This window comes from Amblyomma mixtum, chromosome 6, assembly GCF_055824585.1.
Source record: "Amblyomma mixtum isolate Tamu chromosome 6, ASM5582458v1, whole genome shotgun sequence".
NCBI classification, from domain to species: Eukaryota; Metazoa; Arthropoda; class Arachnida; order Ixodida; family Ixodidae; genus Amblyomma; species Amblyomma mixtum.
In genome coordinates this window covers 26432380-26452734 of record NC_143017.1, presented here as the reverse complement: position 1 = coordinate 26452734, position 20355 = coordinate 26432380, and the positions used below count along the sequence as shown (strand labels likewise).

The following is a 20355-nucleotide window of genomic DNA, read 5'->3' as shown; positions in this document are numbered from 1 at the left end:
AATCATTAATTTAACTGCCATCACCGCGGGCAACTTGCCCACGATCGGCTTGTATGTCAGTAGCACTTTTTCAGCCTTTTTTTGTTGGAGGTTATCACTTCGTACAGAAGGCCGTAACTCGCTTCTTGCGCGGCGGAACGCACGCGCACAATACCCTACTCTTAACTGCGACGTGTAGTCGCTTGACTGGCTCTTCTTTTTTTTTTTTCAGTTGCCTGCGGAGAGTTTTATATTCGGTACAGAGAGCACCGTCTTGTGCAAGTAAGAGAGCTGAAAGTTGAAACGAAGTTCGCGGCACATGCATAGAAGACCGCACGTATTTAGCGCAAAATGTGAAACCACTCCACCGGCCATGCGCTGGTGAGTGCACGACTTTCACGCCAGAGGCAAGTTTCGTGTAGCTTGCTCTTTGTCCTATTCTAGAGCAGAAGCAAGCCTTAGATCCATTCCGTAACGTTCATTCGGCACCAGCGATGTACGGTGAGGTGTGGTATCGTATATGGTGCAGTACGGTATGGTACGGTGTAGTGTGGTGTGGTATAGTATGGTACTGTCTGGTGTAGTGTGGTATACGGCACGGCGCGGTTTATGGTATGGTGTGGTACAGTGTGGTATAGTATGGTGTGGTATAGTACCACACTGCACGGTACGGGTTGGTATAGTTTAGTATGGTATGACATGGTATGATGTGGTATAGTAAGGCATGGTATGGTGTAGTATGGTGTGGTATAGTATGGCACGGTATGGTACGGTCCGGTGTAGTATGGTATACGGCACGGTGCGGTTTATGGTATGGTGTGGTACAGTATGGCATAGTATGGTGTGCTATAGTATAGTTTAGTATGGTATGGTGTGGTATAGTAAGGCATAGTGCGGTGTGGTATGGCATATGGTATGGTACGGTGCGGTACAGTTTAGTGTGGTATGGTACGGCGTGGTATGGTATGTGGGTTTAACATCTCACAGCTACACGTGCGCTATACATGAGACGCGCGGTATGTGGAGGGCTGCGGGTTAATTTCTATCACCTGGGGTGCTATAGCGTGCATTAACACTACACACCAGACGGGAGCTTTTTTTTTTCTTTTTCATTTCGCCTCCACGGAAATGCGACCGACGGGGCCCGGGTTTGACCCCGCGTCTTTACTAAGCTCGGCTGCTTAACGCCACGGCCACTGAGCCGCTGCGGCGAGTGGAAGGGTCGGACGGTCAGTGTACCCACCCTGATAGTCGATGCTGATGACAAGCGTGAGCGGGTCTCCGATCTTGACATTCTCGGCGATCACCTCTTCCTCAGAGTCGCCGACGAAGATCTTCATGCTGCAGCCTGGCATGGGCGCGGTGGCCACCAGTGGCGTCGTGCCCAGCATGCTGCCGTAGAAGAGGGAGCTTTAGTCAGGGCTGGGCAGGTCTGCCCTTTCACACTCAAGCTTGATTTCATGCATGCCTTGGGGAGACGTGCGGAGGCAAGGTGGAGGAGAAGGGGGGAGCCAACGTCGTCGTCATGCTCTACATGCTGGGACAGGGATTGTCGGGGGAGCGCGGCCGTGGCTCTACATGCTGGGGTAGGGGTTGTGAATGGGAGCGCGAATTCTCGTTGCAGTCGTTTTGTTGGAACAAGTTGATGGTCAGTCACATGCACAAAAGAGAGGGACCCGTCGCAGCACTGCAGACGGCTGAAGCAAAGCGGGTCCGAAACATCCAGAACTTCTGGGGCTTTCTCGTTTCTCCGTGATGTGCATTCAAAATATATAACTCTCGCGGATGCAACAGTATTCTTGGAGTAAAGTGCCTATAAATTGTGTGGATAGTGGCCTAGCTTCGCCATTCGTCCAAATTTGCACTTTATAATAAACCCTCAACGACGAAGAAATTTTTTATACCATTATTGTTGTGAACGATACGCTGCAGTTCCATTTCGTCATCATAAACCTGCCGACCACATCTCATAGCTTGATTAGAGAGAAGAAGGGTGGGCTGGTTGGTGCGTTGGATTTTATGGCGCATACGCAGCGGAGGCTATCATGCGCCAAATACGAGGTTGGAAAGATCTCACTGTTGTGCTGCCAGACTACTATTTCTCAGTGTTGCAATAAGTTGATTACAGAGAGGGAACACGTCCCTAGTATATAAACAGCATGTGCAGACTGCAGTGAGGGAAAGTGTGTTAAAAAAATGCCAGCTAGGTTGTCGCTGTGAGGTAGACGTGTTGTACCAGCCGGTTTTACCAACTACGAATGCGCTAGTCATGTGTTCATTACGGAACATAACAAGGCTATGCACACTCATAGACAGGTTCATCAAATGCCGAGAAAGGGCCATATTAGAACGTCATTCTTCCGGGCTAGTTGGTGCGGTTCCATTTGTGGGGCCAACTTGAACTTTGGGACGTACGGAGACACACATAACACATTGCTGTTTCCAGACTAGTCGGTGTAATTCCACAGCAATGAGTTCGATGTGCCTCCCTAAGTCCCAAAGTTTAAGATGGCCCCACAAATAGGCTGCATCAGGTCTTTCATTTAATTCAATGACCGATTTCCTTTTCTGTTTTTTCTACTCACTGCCTCCGCAGAAGTCTTCGTACGAACGCATATTTATGCGCAAACTCGCATGATGGGAGCTCAAAGTGCTGCTAGGTGGCGGTGAAAAAGAACAGATACCTCTGATGGTCCCATAGAAATTTCCTCGCTGAAAAGGGCGATCACCCCCCTTCCCTCCACCCTGCCTCCTCTCCGCCCATGACCATTCGTTGAAGTGTCCGGATGAGAAGGCCAAAAACGTGGGGCGCTGCTCGATGAGCACGACGACATCCGCCGACAACTGAGTGCCTTGCTTCAGAGGCTCAGTTTCTATTTTTAGGCATCCACAGAGTGCTCGGTTAAATATTTGGAGGTACAAAGGGTTAGAAAGCGTCATTCATGAGGCCGTTTGTAAAGTTCAAAGGCAAGAATGCGAAGAGGTTTACGAATAAATTGGTAATAATGACAACAACAACAACGACAAAGCCCTTCAGGCACGCTGTGACACCTTCAAAGGAGACCGCAACGAGTCTGACTGGTACAGGCATCACGCGTTCCCACCTAACCTAGACTCACTGCTTCTAGCGGTCACTGTCTCTGCGGCGCGATTTTAATTCGACGTCCGCCCGTCAGACGAATCCCACCTTTCGCCCTCCAGCGCCTGGCAGGGCGCGCTAAAATCGTGCGCTCCCTAACGTGGTCCTGTCAGCTAGGATAGTAAATTTCTGCGCGTTTGCGTCCATGCCACCTGTCTTGTATTGTGTTCTTTTTGCGGCGAAGTGGCAGCCGAAGGGCCGACTCCGCCTGCATGAGAGCGCCAGAAGGAAAATAAAGCTCCACGTCCGGTCTGAGGGGCACTGGCGCGTTGAACAGAAACGCAAATGGGGGCGTGACGTGGTTGACAGGCATCCCGGACAGATTAACCGCGCGTCGGCGCGTTTGTGCGCCTGCGGCGCCGCCGGCCGCCCGCGGCCGTGCCCCCTCCGGTGGCGCCACCTTTGGGACGCGCCGACGTTAGGACGCAGTGCCGTGCGGCGGCGGCTGGCGTGGGAGTGGCAGCCGCCTCGAGGATGCAAAATGTACGCGAACCGGGCGAACCGGGCAGGCTCGTCACGGAAGTCTCCCCTGTCGCGTATATCATTGCCATTCTACGCAGGTTGCAGGCCCGCCACGTCCGTTAAAACACTGAATCGATGCGTCGTTCTTGCACATTCGCTACCTCCAGGGTCTAGAAGGAGTTCTCCACTGTTCTGAGGACAATTGCAGCAGTCGACTAACTGCTACGCCTCTCTTGCTTTGTTCGAGGGACAAAAGCGTATTGTGTGTAAGTAAAGCACCCGAGGATTCTGAGAGTGTAAAACAATTGAATTCGCAGTAAGGTATAGCCCGTTATTTTTGGCAATTTCATTCTTGTTGTGATAGCTTCACTTCCGATGCCCTGATTATTTAGTTTCCATTGCCGTTCTTCGCTCCATTGTTTCGAGTTGTTATCGCTAGCGTGTTGCGTAGGGGGTCTTCTCCAGTACCACCTGCATATTGTCAGACCAGGGCAACGTGTTACAGCTCACGAATTTCAGTTTTTTTTATTTCTTTTTGAAAACTATATTGGCCTCACGTGACAAACGCGAACGCCAAGGAGTTGCACAAGCGAATTCCGCAGCGGCCACCCAGGAGGCATTTGCTTGACGCTGAATGACAGGCAGCAGCGGAATAACTATACTGTTCAATGAATTCAGAAAGGCGCACTGAAGCCGTGATTTATCCGACAGCACTTCTGTTTCTTCGAAAATATCAGCCTCACAGCGCCGTACTAACTCGTACGGTGCGTTGTCGTTAGTAGATAACCGAAGGCAACTGAGGCATAGCAGGTTCTAAGAGAACGCTTTGGAGACGGGAGTAATTGATTAGCCGTGTGGTCACAAGGGAAAGATACGCAGGTTCTTCCTAAACACATTGGACCATGACCACTTCGGAGGTTCGCAACTAAAGAGGCAGGCGGAAAGAGAGATGCGAAAGTCACTTTTGGATGCAGCTGCACTCTACAGGCATACCTGACGTTGAAGAAGTTTGTGATGGTCTTTTCCTTCGTCTGGTACCGGCACCGGATGTGGAAGCCACGACCCTGGTTTGTGACCAGCTTGCGATGGGGCTGAACCACAACGGTGTTGAAGTACTCTACTCCTTCGTCCTGCGTTACAACGAAACTGCATTCAGCGAACAACCTGACAGAATAGAATCTTGAGAACTAGAAAAACAGAAGCCATGACGCAACAAATCTAAGCAGCACCTGTGTGAGCAGATTCGCTTCACGCAATATGTATATGAGGAGTTGATTGCTTATGAATGGAAAGAAGGCTTGCTTTTCACTGCTTACGTCTAAGGAACAGCCGTGTCAAAAGTAAAGAACCAAGGGATTCGCTTCTAAGCCGTGCAGCGGGAATATTCGACTAGTCCGTGCAAATTTCAACTCTTTTATTCCCGGATTATTAAGGCATGGAATAAAAACAATTACTGCCATACGATGCTAGCTAATGTACCCACATTCAAAAACCGATTTATCAAAAATTTTTTAGCAGCGCTAAAATTTGAGAAATCGATAAGTCGCCAATTAGCAACACTTAGCAGTTGTTCCATTTCGTGTAGCTTGTCAGGGTTGTGTGAAAGACCAAATCGAATACCTCGAACCAACCCGAAGGTCGAAGACTAAAGAATTTTCCCCCCGATGTCTTTATATTTCCCCGCAACATATGTCACAAAATGTGAGACGAGAAATTATTCCTGGAAGCCGCACGTTTCCGGCCCTTTTTCTTAACGCAACCTCCTCACAATGGCGCGAAACATTTTGTCCAGAAAGCGCTGGCTGCTGGGTAATATGCTGAGATCAAATTTTGTATCCAGGCTTCGCGTATACACGGCGTGCAAACGGTGCGTCACGAATTCGCGACACTGGGTAGTAAAGGGTTAAGTTTCGGAAGGTTGATGACCAGTTCCTGTGAACTTGAAGGAATTTGTAACGCTGACAATGCCACACACCGTAGCCCAGGAGCAAAATCCTTTGGGCTCTGTACCCTTGAGAAATGACGTACAACTATCATGTACATCGTATACACATACTTTGTATGTGCATCGTCCCCTTCGTCTACTCAAGTCAACACTTGTGTTTCTTTCATCGTCGGTTTGACATGCCGTGCAAGATATCTTGGATTTTGCCTTCGCAAGGGTCTGGTACCGGCGGATGTGAGTGCCCTGTTGGGATTTCTGCGTCCCCCCTGGGGTCTTCTGAAGCGTTTATTGAAGCTTTTGAGGTCTGAGCTATGGCGACAAATTAGAAGGTGTCAAAACGAGTTGCGTACGTGTGCTATGTTATGTGTTGGATCCTGGATGGCTTGCTAGCGCCTGTCCTGTGTGTTTCCTCTCTTTTGTGCGTGTTCTTGTGCGCTTGAATTCATTTCAAAATAAACGAAACCCATAACGGCAAATTTAAAATACCCTTAAATTTGGCGCCTTTCAATTTACAAGCAAGCGCGCTGTCAAACTGGTCGCCGAGTGCTACATGCACATGGAAAGAGCATCTCGCGTACCACTTCGGTGCTCATGGTGTTGCAGGAACGCAGCGGCAGCGTGTAGACGATCTTGTCGCGCACGTTGCTGTACTCGGCCATGCAGGTGGAGTTCTTGGACAGGCCCTTGGGGTAGATCATGCCGTTGAAGTCCTGCGTCGCCTCCAGCGTCACCTGGATGTTGTTGCTGTTGCACTCGATGTTCACGTCCGACGCCTCGCCGCCCTCTGCGCATGCGCAAGAGATGAGCGGAGGTTGGTTAGATGACGCGTAAATTTACCGTTATTCCGCGGTCGTCGTTAAAACGATTACAAAAGAAAAACATTAACGGTATACACCCATAAAAAAAAGCAACACCAACGCTGATGTGAGAGGACTTGCGTAAAATATAGAACAAGCAGGAATACTAAGTAACAGCTTGGAACAAGCAGCTAGGTTTGAAACCTTTTCAGATATTTTCAACAGTGACGAAGACAGATAATCGTGATGTATATAAAGGCAAAAAAACTGTTATTACGTTCGGTGGTAGTCTATAGAATAATGCTTCCTGAACAAAGCAGGAAACGAAAGCGTCGTTGCATTCTAATGGATTTAGAAGAAACGTGATGATGGTCATTGCAGCAAAACACAACGGTGCTGAAAAGGATTTTATGAACAAAAAAAAGTCACTCCGCGTTGTCGGCAAGCTGAAAGATGATAAGCGCGAGCAAGTCAGGGAAGCCGCGCGCAGGGGCATAGCCGTAATGATGCGACACTTGTCGAGGCGTAAAAGCTTTTCTCCATTCCTTTTTCCAGTAAGCAGTGAGACTTTGGTACAATTTTTCTCAAGAAAGAGAGGCACCTTATAGTAATAATTGACTGCACACCACTCAAGTTGTGCAAATTACTAACTGCAAGCTAACCTGTCACTAACTGCAAGTTAACCTGTGTTTCATTCGGTCATGCACTGAAAAATATATCTTTCATTCCATCTTCTACTGCCTCCCCTAAAGCCCGCAGCGCCGACTTTCGGAGGGAGCTCGAGACCTCACGAGAAGCTCGCTTAGTTTAACGGCGCAGTGCAGAAAAAGAATAAAAAAACGAAAGAAGTCGGCTTTTGGAGGAGCAAGGGATAGTCTAGTTGGTTGGCTGTGTTTATCTCGTGCAAATCCTCCATATATCTTTCTCGGTCACGCAGGCGAGACGCAAATGGCCGTCCGCGTTAGTCGGGGGTCTAGCATTGCGAGGTACGTCCTCTGGACCGCGGATATCGCGGTGGTGGACGGTGTTTATCTTGCCGACGCTGGGCGCCCCGGGCTGCAGGACTCTTGAGCCCTCTCCTCCTTTCAGGGAAGCCGCTCTTATGCAAGTGCCTTTCTTTTTCCGCAGCGAAGAAAAAGGGTGGAAACAGGAACTGGTGGCCCGTAGCTGGAGGGTTCTGCGACCTCACAGCAGGCCGCAAGCTCGCGCGCATGCGAAAGAGAATGCGTAGCCCCTCCCACTGCGCGCACACACGCGCCGAGAGTGAGAAGAATGGACGGCAGCGCCGTCTCGTGTCAAGCCGCGGCGGCGCTAAGCCGTCCTGACTAAATTGCCTTCGGGCCCCGGCAGAGCTCATTAATCAGTGCGCAAGCGAAAGGGGTGAGACGGGGCGGCAACTTACGCGCGTCGGGTTCGTTCGCCTTCAAGGCGGAGCTGCCGCGCGCGTTCATGACCGGCTAACCCGGCCAACTCTCGCTTCTCCGAGCGCCTCCCGCCCCCTTCCTGACCCTGGTCGGCTAGGTTGGGTTAGGCTTAATGAAAAAGTGCGGGTTCTTCCACAAGTTCGTCGTCCTCGACCACTCGATCATGCGGCGCCTTATGTCCCCGCCTCCCCCCCTCCACCCACTTTCTTTTTTATCCACTCCTTCCGCTCTCCGAGGTTGGAGACCTGACTGTGCGTTCGACCGATCGTCCGAAGCTCGCAGCGCATCCATCATGGCGGAAGCACCTCGGTGTGCGCTGGCGCGCCGCGCGCCTCCCAGCGGGAAGCTGGAGACAGAGCGTCGGTGCCTGCCGTCTCCCCGCCGTGGCACACCGGCCATTGTTCCTTTCGCCTTGGTGCACACTTCGTGTCGCTCGCGGTCTGGTGCTGCACGCAGCAGAGGTCTCGTCGCCGCCTTCGCTTTCTGCTACTTTGTGTCACTCCGAAGCACGCCGCCGTCGTAATTGCTGCCGCTCGTCGGAAGTTCGATGAACGTTGCTCGTGTTCCCCAAGGAACGCCGCCCAGCTTCCTGATTGAGAGAGTTGCCAATGAAGATGTTTCTATATCGCGCTTCATTTCTCGAAGCTGGTTCTACTGTGTCTCCTCCGGGGGAACGGCAGCGGTTGGGTTCGCCGGCTACATGGGCTGAGAGCAGGCAGGCGTATTTCGCGTTGGGAAAACCGGACCGTGGAAACAGAAATAAGGACGAGACCTGAAATGGACTTCGAAAGAAAACCGCAAGAGAAACATCCAACTGCGACGCATGTGGGCGCGGGACGTCATCAAGGAAAGAAAAAAAAAATAGCTGCTCGACCAAAGACTTCCCTTTGCAATGCACACTGTTAATGGCTTCGGTGTGTATCACTGAACCCTCTTTCATCACGTTCGAGTATGTACTGCCATTGCTTAATAAGCTCATTTTCTTCTAATTTTGCGTTCGCTGACTCTTCCCGATCATTTTGCTGCCGGTGTGCCCGTAGCTAGCACACCGTGAACAGTGATCGTTGGCCAATAAAAATGCTGAACGCTATGCCAAAGCGGTAAAAGTAATTTGCAGGCACGTGTTTGCAGGAAACCACAATTGCAAACGCGCTATGCGCAGTGTATTCTCGCCATGACTGAAATAATTCAGCGCTCTCCAGGGGCTATGGAAAGCTCATACCAGGTCGGGGATTCACTACTCGATCAGAGAGAGCATCAGCTAGGCGAGAATTTTCATCTTCCCACGTTTCATCTCTGGGTGCATTACAACAATATGATGCAACTCCAGGCATTGACTCAAACTGATTCGTTTTCTTAATTTAGGCTGATTTAAACACAGGGGGCCAGCGCCGGTTGTGGCGTTCCAGCCGAATAACGCCGTTTTTTTTTTCGGCATGACAGCCGCCCTCCTGCGAAGAAAACACACTTGAGAGAGCACCGGAAATATGCTGGTAACTGCTTTCAGGGACTGGCGTGCTGCATTACAGCTTCCGGTTAATCTTACAGAAAGTTTTCCTTTACTTTCTTGGCTCTTGGTCTAGGAGAAGCGAAGCTACACAGGACGCTTCAGCTGCTAAGAAATTCCGAAAACAGACGTCACATACTCAAGCACATGCCCTACGCCTATATATAGAGCGGCTGTTCATGCCTGCGCCGGGTGACACATAGAGTGAATAGGGAGTTTTAGATAGGGGGACGCTATCGATTAAGGGAATAGGGGAATAGCGGGGCGCCAATGCTGATGCCCTGAACATTATTAACGCCCCTGGTTATTGTCCTGCGCATACGAACTGGAGCCCCGCTATTTCCCTACTCCCCTAATCGATAGGGTCCCCCAATTCTAAAACTCCGTAATATACTGCCTCTAGAGCGAAAGCGGCAGCTGCACTCGACTGCACGCCCTCTTCACAAAATTGCTGACCGCAGAGACAGCGATTTTGGTCACGACTCCCGATAGCCAACGATTACTCTCAGGACAGGGCTTACTAATCTGTCAGGCCGATCCCCCTCCGATCAAGTGTTTCTAATTAGGCCCATGGTGTCCGCTACTGACAACATTCGTTAAACGTTTTTAACGTTGCAGGGGGCTCGAACGTGCGACAGTATTCCCTATAAACACATTCAAAAGTTGGTTAAAGCAAGGAGTCGTTGGCTGTGTGCCTTCTTGGCCACTGTACCACGATGGCACCGCACGGGGTTAGCCCGACCTCCCATCCGCGTTTTTTCTCCTTGGGATGTGGGCACCGATGATGGCCTGAGCGAAGCCCAGTAAGCCGCGCGTGGCTATCCTTCATCCTCGTCCGCCGCTCCAAAGGCAGTGAGTGGTACCGACACTTCCGCGCCGCCTGACCGTTTGCTTGGTAGCCGCTGCCGGGTGGCCGTTCCGTTAGCCCTTTTGTGCGTGCCCAACTCGTCCTTTGTGTGCGCGCCCCGCCACAAAGGGTGTGGGCGCGACTCTCGCATTGTGGCCACGGCCCTCGCCCCTTTCCCTGCGGTGGTGATTTCGTTAGAACCGTTTTTGTCTTGGGGCGCATCTCTCTCCCTCACCGCGTACGGCCAAATGGATGCGCCCCGGCCGCCTTTGTTTAAACGTGCTCTGCTGAAAGGGTCAGACGCCTGCTCAGTCAAACAACGCCAACTCGGCTGAAGAGCTTTTCACTCACGGCTCTGTGCGAGCGGTTCTTCGCTGTGCCTTCACTGTTCTTTCGCGAGCTTCAGTCCACGGCTGAAGCGTGGATGCACAAATGTGTTCTCAGTGATGAATATTTACTGCAGCCATGCGCACTGGCAGTGAAATATAACTCGTCCACCTGTACGCGACAAACTCTTCACTGATGGTCGGAACGAGAAGGAAGAAACCAGCCTCCACAGTCGAATGCGAATTATGCAGATAAGCATTGCTGGGGAAGTTTATGGACGCTTCTAGCACTAACCTGGAGCGTGTAAGTGCGTAAAAAAATGCGTGGCAGAGTAAGACTGATGCTTTTCGTTTAGGCTATTTACTGTATGCACGTAATGTGTTGCGAAAGATTGACGACGCGTTCAGCTGTCTGTTGCATACAGCTGCGTCAGATATTTAACCATGCCCTTCTCGATACTCACAAACGCTGCATAGTGAAAATATGAGGCGCACTCTGGCAGCTTCAAAATTTACAATTTTGAAGCCAGTCACGATAAACCTGCGGCTTCCGTGTGAAGTGCTGTATGGTTGTTCAGAACGCCGATTTAAGAAAACTTGCCGGGCGCTGCCAATACCTGATGAGAAAATGTATATCCGGCTCAGCCTGCTATTCTTGCCAAAGTTTGCCGCATTGTATGCCCGAGTACTGATTCGAACTTTCGCGGCGGTTAGCATTAAATAACTCTGTCGTTACGCCACATTCCCGGAACATTTGGGGTCCCCCCCCACCCCCCACTCCGCTTTTGATTGCGACCTCCTGCCCTCCTGCTGAATATTGCCTGTGACAATGTCTGTATTTGTATTTATTAATAAAGTTGATTGATTGAATGACTGATTAATTGTTTGATTGATTGATTGACTGACTGAGCGATCAATCGATCTCGTTGGTGATTGCGCATGTACAACCGTTCGCACATCATTTTTGTGCTGAGGGTCCAGCATAACAATTGACTCAATGCATGCGTGCTAGTGTGAGAAAGAGCAACTGATGAATCCTTGCTGGACTATACTTTTGCCGAGACCAAACAGCGCACGGCTGCCGAATACATCCGCCGCCGTGCTGGTTGGAACAAGCCGTTGTCTTCGTTTAGCCCCTCTGACCGGAGGCCTGGCGGTTTTGTCACTAAAGAAGCGTGAAAACAGGAACGCATGCTTTGACGGTGCCCTCTAACATGCAATTAAGAGAACCGGACCGCAACTACGGCGCTATCCGAGGAGGCGCTATCTGCCGTCGGAGAGAGACCTTCGCGACACCGCATTGCACCACCACACGACTGCACGTCCGCTTCGTGGCAGTCTTTGACGTTAGTCCGCAGTAGCTGTGCCACGTGTTACAGGCCGGCCGAGCGACTTTTTTGCTGTCTCAAACGGCGCCCGCCTCGCGGCATTGGCGAAAGGCACGGCTGGGGCGTCTGGCCGCTACCGGTTCTGATGGCTACGCGTCGCCGTCCTTCGTACGGATGTGCCCAGACCACGATCGCTATCTTGCGCGCACAGGCACATATGCGACCGGCATAGCAATTTCACTCGACGTATGAGCAGTGCGCGAGGCGATATTGTCGCATCCTGGTTAATGCCTCTCTGGCGCAAGTGGAAGACAGAGAGAGAGAAAAAGGAAAAGTGATTATAATCTGGCGCCTTCTCAGCCGCATGCCCATGCAAGAGGCACCGCAGTGTGTAAGGTTATGCCTCGTCACGATAACTGGCTCACTCAGGGCGGTGGTTATGCTTTACCGGTTCCGGTTTGGCGGCGCGCAAGATTCAAATCCGTGTTCAGGAAAGAAGATTGAAACGGACGGAACGCGGTAGTCAGATCGTTTGTTGAAGACCGGCGGTAGGCCCGAGCTATGTTCTTTACTGAAAGTTGTCCGACAGCCTGGGTCTACGCATCACTTCAGCTTTGAGGTGCAGTTTCTTTTTTTTCCTCAGTTTATCTTTGTAGCCGTATCCACCCTTCACGTGTGCCGGACATAGAATACGCAGACTTAGATCCGGGTACCTAAACTCTTTTTTCTGCTCTCTCCCAACTTACGCAAACGACAGTGAAAGGGAAGCTTCGTAGTCAATAGTTGTTCACTGATAGTACGTTTTACGGAGAATTAATCCCGACAGAGGGAAATTCACTGCTGGACACAGGCAGTGGACACAAGCTGACCACAGGGAGAGCCCAGTGATCTGCAGTTATCCTTGTCTGGCCGGAGCCAATCCCCAGCCTCTCCATCCCAGCAAACTTCCCGGCTTCATCTTTTTACTCAGTTTTGTATTGCCATCGATGTTTACCTCTTCTGTGTATACATACCGTGGAGAGATCCTTCTCAATTTCATTTTGAACATCAGCAACGTACTGACGGTGAAGAAGGAAGGCTCCCGTACGGGAGCCGAAACGTCTCGTTGTTTTTTTTTTGTTTTTTCTTTTGGTCAGCGTTCCTTCTTCACCGTCAGTATGTTTTCCCCGACCAGACGAGTTTTCGTCCAACTCTCGACTTCATCAGCAACGTGTCTTCGTTCCGTTATCTGCACCCACCTCGGTCTCCCTCTTTGGGCTGGCCGCTAACGTTTCATTCTCTTCACACGACAGAGCTTCAGCACAGCGGACAGCGTGTACTGCTTTATTTCCCATCTTTCTAAGCAACGGGGCAGAAGGCCAAATTGGCGGCAGTGAGCTTCCTGTAAGGACGAAGCGGTTATGCGAAGTGCATGCTCGCTTTGCGTGCGTCGCCTGAGGATGCGAACCACGCGGCAAACACCAGAAGCCGGGCCGTCATGCACCGCCGACTCGGCCCATCTACAACCACCCGCGGTCACGGCGACGGTCATATTCGGCTCGCAAGGACCGGTGCCTCCACCGTTCGCACCTCTTGAGGCAACTGCGCGACGGTCGGTCCGGCGGCGGCCATGGCCGTGGAATCGTGCACAGCTGGCGCTCCGTCGAGTCTCGGTCAGCGGTCTGGCTGCGCGCCAGCGTTTTTTGTTTGCGTCTCTCCGCCTCTCGTCTCCTCGGTGCCGAAGTGGCGATGTGCGTGCGAGCACTCGCTGCGCGAAGATCTCCTCACCTGGCGCCTTCCCTCGTAATGGACGCCGAATCTGTCGCACAGGTTGGGCAACGGCGAAACGAGCGCGGAGGCGGCGGATAATATCACGTCACGCCTATGTTTAAATCGGCCGCTCACTCTCTCTAACTCAGCTTCCTGCTCGAGGCAGCGAGGCTTGAAACCCATTTTCTAGCAGCACAAAACTCCGAGAGTTTCGGCCAAAGCCTCAACGTGAGGCTGCGGCAGCCCTGCTACACACATACACGTTTCGGCGTCCTTTGAACATAATTTTGTTGGCAGAAATGGTTCCCGCTGTCATAGCTATGTGTCGTGAATGAGCGCGAAAAATAAGAATTCTTTCCATAAATTATGTTACTTAAACCGTTCGCACTGGCATCAGCTTACGACGAAGTGAATTCGGTAGAAAAGACGAACACGCATTCCGTTTGCCCCGGTTCGTACCGCGGCGTGTACTCGGCAAGCAAAAGAGCATTTTCGCGTCTCTTGTAATTGCATCTGGCTTTGAAAATGATCACTGAAGCGGACGTCTAGCCATTCCTACTAGGTTCCGCATTCAGCGAGTGGGACGCAAGGCGCGGTAAACTCACAGCGGCACCAAACCGTGCTCTCGGGCACAGTATCTGCTTGGAGGAAGAACGGTTTATAGGATGACGCCTTTTACGAGGCAGCGCTGTGACCGCCAGGGCGTCTGTATCATCAAAACGTTCGATACCTTGCTCCACGGCTTGAGAAGAGCGCACGGGAAGCTACAGACGTCTAAGTAGGTCTTGTATATCGTAATCAAAGCCGATAAAACACGCCGAATAAACTATAAGAAGAACATCTGTTCACAGGTTGCGCAGGCGCTCTGTGAAGAGATGCAGAATCCAGACACTATTCTGTGTGGCTCATCGCAGCGACCACGGGCCGGGTTTTTACGCTCAGCGCTGTAGAACGACTCTACACTTGGTCTAACGCGTCCTCGTCACGATGTTGCCACTGTGCGAGCGTCGTCTGAGACTCGTTTATCCTCGTTCTGAGAAAAACGGCTGCACGGACACCGCCTTCCCCGTTGGCGCCTCTTTCCTGCACTGCCGACGACGACGACGGCTGAATGCGTGTGCGGTTATGTCAAGACGGGAAGGAAAGAGCGTTGCGCAAGCGCCTTCCGTCTGCGAGGCTGGCTCAACGTGAAACATCCTGTTGTCGAGAATGCAGCCATTCCACGAGAAAAATGAGCAGAAAAAAAAAGAAAAGAAACTGTCTGCTTTGAATGTACCGAGCGATACTGCCGCATTAGCTATATTGCAGGATGTGTCTAGCCGTTAATGATGTCTCTAAAGTGTCTAAAAGTACGCCCCTGACTTCCGGACGTAGGCTGTTTGCTCTCATGCCTTGCGTCACCCGACGGGAGGCGGCCGAAGAAGCTGGTAATTTATGCAGCGTGCACGCTTGGCACAGCTGCGTGGCTTTCGGCGTTTTTATGAAGATGTAACGAAATGTCCCACCGAGGACGATGGGCAACGCAATCATAAGTCATATCCTACAGCGAGGGAATTCCCTTCGTCAGACCAGGCACAGTGAACTCCAGCGTACAGAGGAACTTGACTTCCAAGAGCAAATCAGTACTCGTAAGTAGTGTAATTAGTAGTTTAGTAGTAGTATAGTCAGTAGTGCAACTAGCTGTAAGCTATTGGCTGTTGTTATTTTTTCCGGATAGAGACATTATGTATGTGCTGCTGCACTGCATGCTTTTTTTCTTCCGTTTTCAGCTTTTTTTTTCGTGGATCTCCCGCCTGTGTACACATTTTCTGTGACAGCCTGAATAAAGTTAAATTCATTGCTACTGCAATTTTAAGCCACTGTTGCCTCCCTTCTTTGTTTTTTGAGAGGTGTTCGTTGACTGCTGTCATAAAAGGGAAACGAACTCCTTCCTTCCTCTTACCGTGTTTGCAGGCGACAGCTGCAATTGCAATGCACCCTTTAATCTGCTCAGCACCAAGCTAATTTAGTCTTTTCTCCGCTAGGAGAGGAACAGTTCGAAGCAACTGTTTCAGCTTACCCTGCTGCCATTTTCATGGAATCGCAAGGTCGAGCCTATGTTTTTTGTATTGAACCTTTATGCGAAGGGACATGTTCAAATACCTACACAGCGCTATGAAATATTCAGAGTATTTCACTCAAGATGCAGAAACCGGGGCTGGAAATTTCGGACAACCATTCAGTTCATGTTACTGTCAGCACACGCCACCTACGACTTCAGCGATTCATGGTTTATGTGAAAATAGCTAATGTGTTCAGTCATGCTTATTTAATAGTGCAACATCGCAAAGAACCTAAACTGGAAGTGAAGGAGAATTACGATGCGCTTCAGTGCAATGTTGTTGTGCAAGTACACATTTCAAACCAGCCCGAATCAGTTTGTCCTTGCGACGATGATGTACCCTGCATGAAAGCCAATACTAACGTACATTTATCAACAAAAAGATGGCGGCATCGCCGTGATGCTGGAAGTGAAAAATTGCATCGATGCAGCTGGCGTTTCGATACTTAAACCGGTTCCTTGATAATGTGGGCAAGTGAGCTATCATTTCTCTGGTCTTGGCCAGAGCGTTCTTGTGGTACCTGGTCAGCTTAAATTTCGTCGAACTGTTGACTATGCACGTAATACTGGTAAGATTACGTCATAAGACGGCTCGATCGCAATGCAGCTGCGTTTCAGAGGGAATTATGTCTTACTCATAGAGTGAATGGCAAGCTGGCCTATGGATTCGGCCTCATAGAGTACACTCATTGTGCCTATTTGAATGGATGCTTCCCTTATGTCGATATTGCATGACGTGAGTGACTACATTTGTAAAAATAGTAATAACAACCGAATGTATCAGTACTCGTGTAATGAATCATCGCATATTGGGCTAAGCTAGAGTTCTGCAACTGCGACAAGGGGAATCAATCAGTCTATCAGTCTATAGAAATGAAAACACAAGATGTCCACATTTGATGAATACGCATGTTCAATGCGCCTACAGGGACGAACGTAGCTTTCGAGCGGTAGCCGCAGCTGAAACAACAAAGCCCAGCACGCTTCCTCGTCGGTTTTTGTGCATGCATTCGTCGCTAGTCGCCCGAGACGCGCACTCGCTCATAATAAGCTCGCGCGGGGACGTCGTATGAGGACGTAGTACAACAGCTACACCCCTGGACGGAATTAGCGCGCTCGTACGAGGAGCGGCCTTGGGGAGGCGCAAGGATGTCTTGTGCTGACTCGCGCGTCGCCTTTGCAGAGGTCAAGGTCTGTATCGGAACGTGTATTCCGTCTTCCTCTAGGCCTCTGCGTAACAGAATACGCTCCACGAAGAAAAAGAGCCTTCTCTTAGAGACTTTTGGCTGCGTTGAAAACTCAAGCAGCGCATATGGGAGGCACTCGTTTTGTGTCAGATTTTTGTTTTCTTTTTCACGGTTCACTTCTTCCGTAAGTTGCGAAAAAAAAAATGAGATCATGGTGTAACACGAAAGGAGCGGAAAATACATAACGAGTCTGATATTTTCATAGGATGTAGAAACAGAAAACACCCATATAGCGGTCGTATTGTCACTGGCACTACGGTGATGATTTGCGCACTTGAAGACGCTCTACTCGCTGAAAATTTATCGGTAAATAAAATATATGTATACTTAAAATCGAACTCGGAGCAGTGAACGCGGCCCCTTAGTTTCATTTCATCTTTTGTTAAATCCGTGTGTGATATTTCTAGACCGGCTGTTTGCTCAAGCCGGCGTTTGCTCAAAGCTATATACACATGCGTTATGACAGACGGCCTTGTGGACGGCTCCAGATTAACTTAGACTATGTGGGGTTCATTAAGGTGCACTGACATCGCACAGCACACGGGCGGTTTCACAGTTCGCCTCTGGCAAGCCGCCGCGGTCGCACCAGCACGAATCACTCTGCACGTAACGTGGTAAGCAGTCGCCCATAAATTCTAGCTATGTTACCCTAATCATCGTTCCTCGCCGTTATCCGAGCCACCATACCCATGCCGGGCCAAGGAGACGGATTTTCGCTGTAATAAATAGAGGCAATGCTTGTAGACCCGGTATCTTACAATGAATTCACCAATGACGCAAGGAGTCGGGCGCTGAGACAGCAGGATAATCCGTGCAACATAGGTTGCACGGGCTTTCATAGTGGCCCCCATATTTGAAACCATGCAGGAGCGCGGCGACAGCCTGCACGGTTCCTTAATCTGCTTATCACCATCTCCTCCGGTGTGCACTGTTGAAGCTATGCTCCGAGCTCCATCGCAGCGGCCTAGACGTCACGTGCAATCTATCTTTTCGGCACCGAAATTATAAACGCCAATAATAGTCATTCCTGCTGTCACCATGTGAAGACTAAGCTCGTGTCCATTAAGTACTTTAAAAGAAGACGTGAAGCCTCCTAACAATGCAGTTCTTTATGAGTCTCTATCGAAACCTCTCAGCCTTGTCGCTTCACAAAAGTTATTAGTTCAACTTGGCCGCCTCAAGTGACCATCTACTCGCTGAAAATTTATCGGTAAATAAATATATGTATACTTAAAATCGCACGCGGATCAGGGAACGCGGCCACTTGTTCCATTTCATCTTTTATTAAATCCGAGTGTGATATTTCTGGACCGGCTGTTTGCCCAAGCCGGCAGGGAGAGTGGGACCGCGCCGCCGGCCGCGTCCGTGGAGTCGGTGAGAGGAGACGGAATGTGGCGCCCCTTTTTATACCCGTACACGCGCCGCGAAAGGAAGACGCGGCCTTGAGGATGCGCGCGGACGTTGGACACGGCGCGCGGAGGAATGCCGGCTGCCTCGCCAGGAGGCTGGCAGAGAGGGGGCGCATTGTGCTGCTCCGCCGAGCTACCTAATCTCCTAACCACGCTGCTGGGGGAAAAAGAAACGCGTCGTCTAGTGCGAACAACACAATCGGCAAAACGCCAGGTGCGAGGTCCGCAGATCAATCAGGCTTCGCCGCAATGCAACTGCATAGCAGCGGCGGGCTAGCTCACCCGCCACACGCGGGCCGTCCGGGGCGAAAGCCCGCGCCTAACAAAGGGCGCGGGCTTACTCTCCCGCCTACATTTTTGTTGTTACTTTCTACCATGAGTGTCTGACACAACGGGCGATTGATGAGCGCAAATAAAAGGCAGAGATCCTGGAAAGAAAGTGTTCCCCTCGCTACACTTTCGCTTTCTTTCTCGAGAGGACGTTGAATAAAACTTGGGCATGTTCGGCGATCCCTCTGAAGCGGTCAAGTGCTTCACCAAGGACATGGCACTAGACGAGCGCCAGCTTGAATGTTTATCACCCAGCAAATACGAACACATCGAAATGCATATAACCTGGTGTTTTGACGTTCTCACGTTCTCACATCGTCCGGCTCTGGACAGATATGCGCAGACGCTGACGTTTCATTTAGAAAACGTTTGGCCAACCACGTCGGACTTCGCGGCTACATGCCTCCAGACATCGAGGAACGAAAGAACTCAGGAGAGGTGGTTACGGCGGTCGAATTTCGATGGAAGCGAAATAATAGAGGCCCGGGTACTGTGCAAAGTCAGTGGACGTTAAAGAACCCCAGGTGGTCGAAATTTCCGGAGCCCTTCACTACGGCGTCCCTCGTAGCCTGAGTCGCTTTGGGGCGTTAAATCCCCAAAATCATAAGCCATAAACCTTTCCCCGCGGCGCTGTTCACGTGTCTGCCGAAGGAGAGACAGACACTGCGCCCTTCCTTCGCCGATGACGGATTATTATTGCTGTGCGCGGGTGTGCAAATTATCCGCGGTTGACAGTGCACTCACTGCATCGTGGTCACTGAATGCGCTCTACATCGGTGCGCCCATGTGTTGGGAGACAGGCCATGTTCGCTTAGTTGCGAAAAGCAAGAGCGCGTGTACGAGGCTCGTAGACGCCCCGCACCGCTGAGCGATCGGTGCGATTCTGCACGCATTACTGGATCCAGGGCGCTTGTGCCATCTCAGTCTCTCCTCTGCCGTCTTCCGTGATTCGCAAGTAGAGACTCGTGCAAGAGTTGCCCGGCGAAAAGGAAACGAACGGGACGGCGCGCGACGAAGAGGTGCCGCGACCTCATCGCGCAGTGTGATCACGTCTCTTCGAGACTGCAGCGGAGAATCTCTCGCTCTTTTGTCGCTCTCTTCTCGCTACACTTTTCTTGATGTTCTTTTTCGTTAAAAAGCAAGGTCGAAGCGCGACAGGGCTGGCCGCGAGGTCGTCTTCGCGATTGCCACTCCGCTCGTGCAGATAGCGAGCACAGAGAGAATAAGAGGCGCAATAACGGGGCTTTTGCGAGGGAATTACGATAGAGTCTCTCAGATGCAACCCGAGATTTTCCCCCATCGCGCAACACCCTCGTCGCTCCAGCCCCGCCCCTACCCGTCCGATAACAACGACAGTAGGGCGGCTGCGATTTTTAAGTCGCGCACCGTTTTCAATGTCGAGATCTCTTTCCAGGTGAAGAAAACGTTCTTTGATTGGGGCGCATGGACCAAGGGCTTTGTGCAATACTGGCGAGAAAAAAATCAGCGATTCTTTCCTCAGGCTGCTCGCGTCAACGATCATTCGTCTCACATCTTTATGGTCTTAATATACCGCTAGCCTTGATAACCTGTTCAGTGAGAAAAGAAATAAAACAAGAATCAGACTCTCTTGACGCGTTTGCGTGCTTTTTCACTTTACCACAAAGAATTAATATTGTATTCCGAACACGCCCGTACACAGGGCACGTGTCAGAGCAATATGTGGCCTACCGCACAGATGTATCACTTTTTCTCCGACGATGTCAGTGAATCGTAACGGATCGTA

General features: G+C 50.8%; 1 protein-coding gene across 2 annotated transcripts in view; it reads right to left on the bottom strand.

Annotated features, from left to right (window-relative positions):
* pio (zona pellucida domain-containing protein piopio) overlaps nt 1–20355 on the bottom strand; it is a 105386-nt gene that overhangs the window by 13680 nt on the left and 71351 nt on the right. For both annotated transcript variants that reach the window (XM_089547694.1, XM_089547695.1), the window contains exons 4-6: nt 6104–6309; nt 4574–4710; nt 1223–1371 (exon numbers count right to left, since the gene is read on the bottom strand). In XM_089547694.1, coding sequence (XP_089403820.1) covers nt 1223–1371; nt 4574–4710; nt 6104–6309 — 492 coding nt within the window. The remainder of the gene's footprint in view (nt 1–1222; nt 1372–4573; nt 4711–6103; nt 6310–20355) is intronic.